Here is a 10,817-nt window from a genome sequence, read left to right as displayed (position 1 = left end):
AGTAAAAATACCTCGTGCTACTGGGAAAAAAAAATCTTCCACATGGAATTTCTTGCAAACATTTGCTGTAGCACAGAGTGGTCGAACCAGACACAAAATTGGTAAACCGCAAAATGGATTACATCCTCCTCCCCCGAAAAAAAGCAAATAAAAAAACCACCACAAAACCCAAGACAACATCAGTCTGCAAATGCAAACAAATTTCAGGGACCACACCTGAAAAATGGGCAGAAGCATGTTTCAAACTGCATTCTGCTTTCAAATCTTAAAACGAAGAGTTGGAGCCACCCAGTGGAAAGTAAAGTTAACCTGAGATTAGCTCTCTTCTACCTAAAAGTGAAGAACATGGCATCTTTAAAAATAGTATCAAGATACCCCATATAACAAAATACCCGTTTTCTCACATGAGAAAATTCAACTGGGCTTCATGCAAAAATAAAGAATAATGAAACAAGATAGTTACCACAGTTACCTGCAAATAAATTCAGTGTTCAAACAAATTTTAAAGACTTTTAGATTTGAGCCTTAAAAAAAAAAGGAAGGAAAAGGCATCTGTAGGAAACATCGATGAAAAAATAAACTTTTCAACGTAAAAAAATGTTCTACTTGCTGATTAATTCAAGTAAATCGACACAGAGAAGTGGTATCAGGCAAATAAYGAACGCTCGGTTTCGACTAGCTAAAAGCCCCCGAGCACACACAGAGCACTAATGGAGACGGGGAAGGGGCCGCCGCTCCGGCCGCGCCGCGCTCCGTGAAAGACAGCGCCCTTCGGCCGTCGGCACAGGAAACGCAGTTCAGGATTAACTGGCGAAGCCCAAAAAAAGGGAAAAAAACAGCGAGATTCTGCAGAGACTGGAATCGCGAGGGAAGCACGGGCGAACCGACTCAGGGCGTCGAGTCCGCGCGCCGCCCCCGACGGGCGGCTCGGCCCGTTGGCGCCGCTCGCGCACCAGGCGCCGCCGGAGCGGGCGCCGCCTCTGCCGCCCTCCTCCTCTGACTGGGTTTGRGCGGGAAAGCAGGCGGCGGTTGAATCGCGCGGGGAGTTTCGTGCGGGGCTGCGCRCCGCCGCCGCCTTCTCTCGGCACCGCTCGCGACTGCTGTCACGCCGCAGCGAGCGCCTTAGGGCTGGTCTGCAGCTGCTGCGGCATCATGGTTCGTAATAACCAGGGGGAAAAAAAACAAACACCCTTTGGCCAGCCCTTCTCCCTCCTCTCCCAGATCCAGGCTCTCTCCGAGTGACTYGGTCCAGCTTTTCTTTCCTCTGCTGAACGATTTGAGCTCCGCAGGATTCACACTCGTGTTTTCTTCTTACTGACAGTGCCTGGTTYGGGGGACTCACACGGTGCTTGCAGACCGCAGGCAATCCCCTTGCATCGCATGTTACAAGGGCGGGTTCGGTAATCTTCCCGTATTTCTATTGAACTCAAACGTTTTTTTTTTTGTTTTTTTTTTTTGTAGTCGCTTGTTAGGACCTGTGAATCTTGCTTTCTCTTGTTTTGGCGCATAACGATGGCAGGGAAAAGAGGGAGACGGCACCATTAGGAAGCTGTTTAGAGGTCGGCGAGGGCTCCTTCTTGGCCATCTCACTGCCCAACAGCTCCGCTCTACAGCGAGAGGTCTCCTTTGCTTTAAGCAGACGTAGAGGCAGAGCAGCTTGGTTCCAGGCAACGCTAATGCGCTCACTAAGCTCCTCAGCTGCTCGAAGAGGTGCCAGTTCCCAGCCAGGAGTCAGGCACCAGCAGTCCCACACCCGGAGCACGCGTATCCACCACGGCACAGCCGTCCGAGTCTGAACCGGGGTAACTTTCGGTGGAAAGGCAGGCCTCTCGGGGCGACACCGGGGAGATCCCCAGTCAGTCTGCACCGCAGTGTCGCGCGGCAATACAGAGATCACAAGAACACCTTCGTTCCCGTGACACCTGGGACCCGACTGCACGGACTGGCGGCGGTCRCGGCGCGTGACAGACCCGCTCCAGCGAGGCAGGCCGGGGCGTCCTCGAGGGAGAGTAGCGTTTAGTCTAAACAGAGTTCCCAGCACTCCAGCTAAGAGTCGACACTCACTGCTAACGTTAAAAACCTCCGAGCTGCATTTGCTCCATTTAAACTCCACCACTAGCAAGAAAAATAGAGCCTGCTGACATACTGAGGCATACATACTGTCATAAATTATAATAAAATATTTTCTGTTTGAAGAAAGAAGCTTATGAAAATTATTTGGGCCTGTTTTCTCCTCTAAGCAAAATAAATACAAGAAACAACACATGGAATGCGCTCCAGAAAATAAATGGCATCATTTCATAATTATGACACTGCAAGTAACACACAAAAGGCTCAGTTCTGTGCCTTATAAATTATCTGTACACTATGCAGTGTCTAGGGRAAAAAAAATGCACCAAGTATTTCAACGATCAAATCAACTTATTGAGAGAAGTGAAAAGTGGCTGTGAACCCAAGCRTCTCTGGGCAAGGGGTTTTATTTCCCACTGGTGCGTGGCCGAGTCTGTGACACGTGGTAATAGCAATCTGCCGGATTGCATCTTCCATGAGGTCCGGGTGGCCCCTGCGGTCCGGGTGACCCTGGAGTTCCCGGGGGGCCTGGCAGGCCRGTAGCTGGTAAAATAAATTTAGCAATTAGCATAACCCTTGGCAGAGTGCACACAGCGTCCTGCTTTACATCACTGAAAGTTAGCTTCACACCAGCTAGTCTGCAAGAAGGCAGTGATATCCAACCTCAGGCTACAGCAAAAATCAGGAGGAAATACACTGAGGTAAAACTGGTGTGAGAACGAGGAGAAAAGAGTGTTAGTTCATGAATAATGATAGCATAAATAAATCTGGAGACTTGTACCTGAAGGGCCAGGTGGTCCAGGATTACCAGGCAGTCCAATTCCAGGCTCACCTCTTTCCCCTTTCTGTCCTCTATAACCTACACAGAATAAAGATATGAAAATAAGAGCATCCTCTTATTATAAACAGTTATCTGCTATCTATCTATCTTATTGACAGAAAATTATCAAACGAAATGCAAATGTGAAAACAGATGCCCACGTTTTTTCTGAGCTTGGTAATACAACTATTATGTTTAAATGTTCCTCTGGAAAATATGAAGATTTCTAGCAGTAACTGCTGAATCCTCTGACAAAGGACTCTTGCTAGATTTACTAGCCAAYGTTAACAAAGATTTTAAGTTACCTTCTGAATAAAGACTTTAGCGTGTATTCTCCTTCAGTGTCACCTGTTTGGTCACCAAGCCCAAGGCTAGCTGGAATCTGACGGTCCATTTCACTGACCGTGTTCATGGAAGCACGACTGCCCAGGGCAGTCAGTCCTTCTCACGGGGATAGCCCCCCCAAAACTGAGTGAGACTTCGCCCTTGCCACTACACATAGAGCTTTATGTATGCACATTTTAGACTGCAAGCTTCTTGRGCTGGAAGTTGTATAAGTTGTCCTCCGAGCAAGGCGTCTCTAGAGCTCGTGCAGATTACGAGCTCTAGCAGGCAAAGCCCATTTCGGCCCGACTACCTATACATCGTCGAYATGGTGCGAGTGCTAAGTGTGTTTTGATTGCTTGTGTTCGTTTCCTTCATGGGTCATAGCTTTGTATTAAAGAAAATTAGCTTCACACCCCCACTGTGCRACTCTCTTTTCTTAAAACTCTGGCCACGTTTTTATTAGTTGGAAACATTCTGGATGCCTTAGAGCAGAGAACTCATGAGATTATTCCAAGTTAAAAATCTATAAAGATATAGCTTTTCTATTCAAACAATATAATTTAGGTGGGAGGGAGAATGAAAGGATTTTCAGGCATTTTGAAAGCAACAAGTGTGACATCGGCCACAACCCCTTATTCTAAAAGGGTTACGACAAAACCCTCCTGTCTSCCCTCCCCACCACCTCAGCTGTTGGCATGGAAGGTGATTACACTAGTGATTAATTTGCCAACTTCTGGTCACATTTGCTATTAAATTTGTTCTGCTTCAGGGACCAGTGTATTTGCAGGGATGCCATAAAMGAAACCTCTTGGGAGAAAGCTGTGACTTCTGTTAAATTAAGGGAGAAGAGACCCAGCTGACCAGTCAGCATAGTGCTATTGGTGCAACTTACGTCTCATGAAAAATAAAGGCAGACGAATGGCAAAGGTTGTCTCCTCAGTGTACCTCAGCCCGTGGCAATGCTCTACTTTACAGGACAACCAAGAGGGAAATCCTGTGGGCACCAGCTCAGCGTTACAACAGACACAGTGCAATAGGAATGGCTCACAAGGTATTCAGACTTTTTGTTCAGCACAAGCTTATTCTACATTTCAGTAGAATTTCCATTATTGATTGCAGTCAAAGAATCACAGGTTTCAAATCAGAGCATCAGTTATCTTATTTTCTTCTCTCAACACCCCAACAAGGAAATGACAGTGGAATTCATACAGGCAAAACAGTAGCAAATTCATGCAGGATGACATGCATGACGTAACAGAAGGAAATAAACTGTTTAAAAGGTCACAGAAAAACAAACTTCATATTAATCATGCATTCTGGTAACCGAGTTGTATTAAACAGAATTGTGCGAGGTGCATAAGAATACAAGCTATAGAGACTCAGAAAAGGCAGTATGAAGGTGTTGGTATTCATCATGAATCTTGTTTGCTCTTTAATGACCATGCTAATATTTATATCAAAGCTGGCTGGCTCTGAAAATCTTGTGTAATTCATAGTAGCTGCGACTGTTTGAGAAGCTCAATCACACAACCACAAAGTCTATTACATTTCCTATTTATTATATATCTCTATGTTTCTTAATTTACAATAGACAGTTACAGTACATTTCTCACTACAAACCCAGTTAATTATAATTTTACAAAGTAGTGCTGCCACTAATTATTTGTTTTGCATTTCTTTGGTTACGGGGAAAAGAGAGAAACCACATTTACGATAAATCACATTTACAATTTCCATAATAGCATTATTGTAGATAACTAACATAACATAGTCGAAAATGGATGAAGATATGTTGAAAGATTCTGTAAACATCACTGGAATTCAAGACAACAAGGACAAAAAAYCCAGTAGTACAAACAGCAGTCTGCCTATGCAAATGTATGAACAAGCATTGAGTAAACAATTACTGGCTGTATCTGGATACATATACAAAGGTGTCGCTTGTATAYAGTGGCAGAGCAAGCTCTGTTGATGTTGAAGTTTAATATGAAATATCCTGGGTATCTTTTCTAAAAATAAGGCTTTATTTAACAGAGTATAAGCATATAAGTAAACAGGCTTATAAGTAAACAATCTAAATGCAATATGTGATTCTGGCAGTAAAATATTTGCTTTTCAGTGAGGTATATTTTGCTCAGAAGCAGGTCCTATGATTACACTTCTGAAGGATAATATTACCTTCCATCTGTGCTTAAAGTGACAAATTCATACAGTCAAAGGGAAGTATTATCATACACCCGAATAAGGTTTTGATTTTTGATTTGAACATGAAGGCAAATGTTTTAAATTTCTACTGGCAGAATCACAACTCCAGTAAGCGGTTYCTGCTTAATTCAAAAGGCTTCCAAAGGCAACTGCTTCAGCAAAGCCTTGCACTTGGGTTCCAGAGGTTTTGTTGTAATTCCTGCACCCCAAAAGCTGTTGTATGTAAACATGCACCCGATGCGGGTAGTATGGGAAATGCTTGGTAGTAGCATATAGCAAGTATATATTTAAACAGATAAGCACTCTTCTTCTGTTYGTAGACTGGTGATAGCTAAAACACAGATTACAGTTCGGTGCTATCTAACAGTACTACAAATATTAGAGCCTGTCAGAAGCATCAATACTGCAACAGCCTGAGCTCTATTTGGAAATGATACAATTTCATATCTACATGCTCTGGAKGGACAGAAACAGTTATCTCATTTAAACAGCTCCAAAGAGAATTCCATCTATCTCCSTGAGACCCTCTTCCACCTGCATGGAGAATGTGGCAGCTGAAMCTAGCATGGCAGCGTCCAGAGAAATCTGAGGTTCTTTTAACACAAATGTGAGGCAAATACACGAACACAGCAGAGAACAACGATTCCAAAGTATCCACTGTATTTTAGTGTGCAAACAGTGTGCATATCACTGCATTCTTGAAAACATAAAACTGCAAAGCAACAGAAATGGTGCTAARAGCAAGACCTTCTCATCCAGTTTCCAGTGCACATTCTGAATCCACTCCGTGCATCACAGCCCTCTCAGCTGCGAGGTAGTAACTGGTTTTCAAATCAGACTAAAACCAAGTTGATTTCACTTCCACAGTAAAGAATAGTTTAGGGGAGGTAAGACTTTAAAACTGTGCAGCTATTTCAGAAGTAAAGGGTGACTGTGTCTGGACAGCATCCACTACGATGAACTCTTCATAGCAACCAAGGCCTCTAGATACTCCCACCATACAAATCAGTAAGAGAAACAATTTTTAAAGCAGAGTTCAGCAATAAAGATAAGGAATTTTCATTATTCATCACACGGTATTTTTCTTTCCTGAGCTGGGATGTTTGATTCCTGAGCTGGGATGTTTGATTCCTTGGGGCTACCATGAATTATACAACTGATAAAAATCTCTTGATGTTCCTTTAATTTGACAGAAATAGTGAAATTTAACTAGGATGAACACTTCTTTTCTTTGTAACAGTCATATTAATACAAAGTATAATATGCATCTCTGGATTGCAAAATTACCCCAGTGTGAATTTGGACTAATGGACCAAAACTCACTTTCTATAATGGTCTTTAAAAATCTAATTAAATCAAATCAAATTAGGCTAGTTCTTCTAACACATGACAGAATCTGACTGATTGTCTGCAAAATAGGTAACAATGGTAACACCTGTCAATAAAGTGTTTAAATAAACTTCTTGTTGTCTACAAGACGCTATCATCCTTTAAAATGCATACATAGTAAACAAGTTCCTCTGCTCTCCCTTAAAGAGATCCTGTACCTTTCACTGGTAAAAATGCTCCACAGTATCACATTCCTGTAGCTTATGTTATAGATGTTTTTTTCAATGAGGAAATATATACATGAATATTTCAATCATTCTTATACGAAGTCTGTTTTAAATTCCAACTGCATGTTTCATCATTTGTGTTGCAGCTCTTCGTTGTTTTTTTGTTTGCATGCTATGTTTTTTCTGGGACCATCATATAAAATCAAAATTATTTGTACCTAAAGCATTGGGAACTATGCTTTGTACTATGAGCTATGTACTATGGCCAACCTTACTCAGGGATAGCAGGTAACAATTCTGGAATTCATTAGAATTGAATGGCTCTGCTCCCAGCAGACTAAGAATTCCTTAAAGACAGGCAACACTGCCTTCTCTAGGAAGCTCTCTGCTGAGCCTTTTAAATACCTAGAGTAGGCAATCTGCAMGAGAATTACTGCAATGAGTAACTGGCAGTCAGTACTCACTTACTCGCTGTTTCCCCACTCTCCCTACTATTTTTCAGTATGAGAAACCCTGSCCGATGCATACTATGTGTTTGGCGTACCAACTACGTACAGGAACACAACATGCTTCCTCGCTGACCTGGGCACACGTGCAGACAGCATGCTGCCCTGATGGCCTCAGACACACATGCGTATAACATGCTTCTCCAAAAAGCCCTGCCTGCCACATCTTTTATGGCTGAGAATAAACTGAAATATGCATGGATACTTTTCAATCTGCTCAGAGATATCAATTTCATGTCACTGTTGGCACAAAACAATCACATGGACAGGCACAGCGGGGAAAGGCATGAACTGTATTTGTAAGTGTGCTTCTCTCAGGGTGGTATCTTTTACTCACAGTGTAATAAGCAGGCAAGACAAATTTTTGTCTTCCCCTCTTTTGCAGTATAACTTTATATATCTTCTGATATATCAGAGAAGTAAGTGCTTCTCACTTAGTTTAACTCTTACTAACCAAAAAACAGTACTGAGCATACTGGTAAAATATATGGAAATCCTGTGTACAYGGGGCACTACTTTTACTTAAGCATAAGGCATGAAAAAGCAGYTTTATTTGTTTTCAAGCATAGCTATCATCTTCACTCTTGATGCTCACTAGCTGGAAATTAAGCCTAGTACAATGTGCTACTTCCCAGAAACAGCTGAGACTATCCACCACATACATAATCATTGAACAAGCTGGCACTGACATTAAAGTTGACTGTTGATAGTGATCTGAATATTTAGATAATGAAGAAGTCAGTGTTGTAAGACTCTAAGTCTTTTACTGTTTTCCTTGATCCTTTATTCTTGTTTGTTCTTCTTATTCTGAGCTCATCACATTTTTCAAGCTTCTGTCAAGGGTTTGCTCTTATCAATGTTAATAAGTCTTTATTCTTCTGATAGCTTTAGGATCCACACATCTTCAGTTTTGCTTTCATGTTCTTCATTCCAGTCTGACTTGCTCTGACTCCAGAGCAGACCAAACTAACAAAAGATAATAATTAAGAACTACCTACAGATAAACTGCAAATTACATATTACYCACAAAAAATTATTATTCTATAAATTCTTTTTTTCTTTTATTCTGTTCTCTTCTTCCTCTAACCTATGACACGCTGAATCTACCAGGGAACACAGTTACCTTGGATTCCTTGAAGCTAATTTTATAGTGAAGGACAGTCTAGTGGAACAAGAGTCCTGCACTGCCTGAATGCACTACAACGTACAAATCGCAATTTGAGATATAGTGAAAAGCTGATTACTCTGAAGTTGATTTGTGAAAATAGATTATTTCACTGTAAGAAGAATTCATACTGTAATATATCAGTTCTCACTGCTTCTTAAAGAACAAGTTTTGTCTTCAATCTTTCCTTTCCACATTCTCAGGATCAGAGCTGAAAGCGCTCAGACTTGGAGTTCAAAATTTGTTTCTTAGATAAGATGTTCTCTCAATGTGGATCAGGATGTAAATAGCTAYATTAGAGTGCTGGAATAGCTTTTCTTCCTTGTTAAGGTATTTTAGAGGAAAAATAACTGCTACTGTAGGTAGATATCTGTCAGCTTTAGATATCTGTCAGTACTTTATCATTTATTAGAATAAAATGCACTGATTAGGAATTTTTAATCAACAAAATCCACACATTTACCAGGAGTTAATATTTAGCTCTAGTCTGGAAAAATATAAGTATAGTTTTAAAAGTTAATCATTAGGAAGCTAGATATGTAGTCCTGGCTCTTTTAATGATTATTAGCAAGTGTATAAAGATTTCAAGATACAATTTATAACAATTTTTTTTGGAATTCCTACCTTGAAGCCCACGTTCTCCTGGTGGCCCTGGTAAACCATCTTTTCCTGGAGGCCCTGGTAAACCATCTTTTCCTGGTGGCCCTGGTCTTCCATGAGCTTGGGAAGCAAGCATTGCTGCAGGGAGCTTCAGCTGGGATACAAACTGAGCCATCCTCTCTTCATTAATGAAGGACAGAAGAAAGACAGGGGATAAGCAATCTGCTAGCAAAATACATAAAACCAGATAAAACCCTACATCTCAGTCAAAATAAGTTTTCAGAAGTGTGTTTAGTCCTTCTGAATGTTAATGGTCCAAGGTATTAAATGCTCCTGTAAGTTGTTGGATCATCAGTTTGAACCAGCTTCAACATCTGAGTCCTTACCCTTTGAAGTAATCTGAATGAATCCGTACTAAACKTTCTATCACTACTATCTTTTACTAATATATTCCAGTATTTCAAGTGACTCCTCCTGATGGAAGTACTTAAAATACATGAAGACAGAGTGATCAGTATTTAACACTTCTATGAAGGAATACCTTATGTATCTATAACTCTCATTAAATTGCAAAGTGGAGCTTAAATACTGTGAGTAGTTGTTGGGATGAGCTGAAACCCCAAACAAAATTGTAAAAAAAATATAAATGCTCAGCAAACATTATTAACTGCAAGGATTTCAGCATGAAGTATTCATATTGTTAGAATAAAGTGTACTTGGTAACACCTCAGTGTTCAAAATTGTTAATCTTGACTCTCTCTCAGTAATATTGGATTCAAACACTTAGCTAAGCATTGAACACTTTATTTAGGTATATACTTGGATGGATTTTAAAGATTTAAGAAAAGAATTTAAATAAAAAGTGGGCATAAAACAAAAAATAAGCAAAATGACAGAGTGGAAAATAGGCAAAGTGAAACAAAGGCAAAAATAGGAGATTTGTGGAAACAGCAGTGAGGAGTAGAAAATGGATAAAGGTATAAAGACAAAAACTAATATTCCCTGTAGAYAAGACACTTTTTGATATTTCTTTTTTATGAACAATCTAAACATCCATTATCGTTCTATTTAAGTGGGAAAAAGATGGAATCTTAGTCAACAAACTCCTCTTGAAAGACACAATAGGCTGAACTTTTTGAGGAGTGACAATCTGGGGAAGGCTGAAAGTACACAAAATGACAGTTTTGTTATAAAGTGAAAAACTGGTTGAATAGTTTAAAAAATCTCAAACTTTACATGGTTTCTTGTATCCCGCAAAGATAAGATGAGATCCTATATCTGCAATAAATTAATAACAAAATGGCTAGGTCACATTGCAGACAAAAGACATACACTTTGCAGCCAAAGAGAAGCTGTCATTTAGTGGTATTTTAGCAGSAGCCTGTTTCAGAAACCTTTATGAGTTACAGTTTTTAAAGCTGCAAAATGAGTTCTGGGGAAGAATCTACGATTCYTTTTCAGAGTAGAGATATGTCTAAGAGCACTTACATAATGCAAAGGCCTTGGCTGAATCTGATACTTGCTTAAAACTGTGCTGGAGGTTCRTGGTCTGCAAGGAAGCTCTTGGA

General features: G+C 40.6%; 1 protein-coding gene across 3 annotated transcripts in view; it reads right to left on the bottom strand.

Annotated features, from left to right (window-relative positions):
* Positions 1 to 543: 543 nt before the first annotated feature.
* Positions 544 to 10,817, bottom strand: part of COL19A1 (collagen type XIX alpha 1 chain) — a 213,410-nt gene continuing 203,136 nt past the window's right edge. For 2 of the 3 annotated variants that reach the window (XM_085316027.1, XM_085316028.1), the window contains 3 exons: positions 9,274 to 9,429; positions 2,852 to 2,929; positions 544 to 2,613 (listed from right to left, as the gene is read on the bottom strand). In XM_085316027.1, the coding sequence (XP_085172153.1) occupies positions 2,477 to 2,613; positions 2,852 to 2,929; positions 9,274 to 9,429 (371 nt within the window). In that variant the 3' untranslated portion in view covers positions 544 to 2,476. Of the gene's footprint in view, positions 2,614 to 2,851; positions 2,930 to 4,811; positions 8,451 to 9,273; positions 9,430 to 10,817 lie in introns of those variants that run through there. The other variant, XM_085316029.1, reaches the window with a different exon arrangement.

Source organism: Rhea americana, unplaced genomic scaffold, assembly GCF_003343005.1.
Source record: "Rhea americana isolate MKP2758 unplaced genomic scaffold, rheAme1 scaffold_45, whole genome shotgun sequence".
NCBI lineage: Eukaryota > Metazoa > Chordata > Aves > Rheiformes > Rheidae > Rhea > Rhea americana.
The sequence above is the reverse complement of the archived record's forward strand: the minus strand, read 5'-3'. Positions and strand labels throughout refer to the sequence as shown.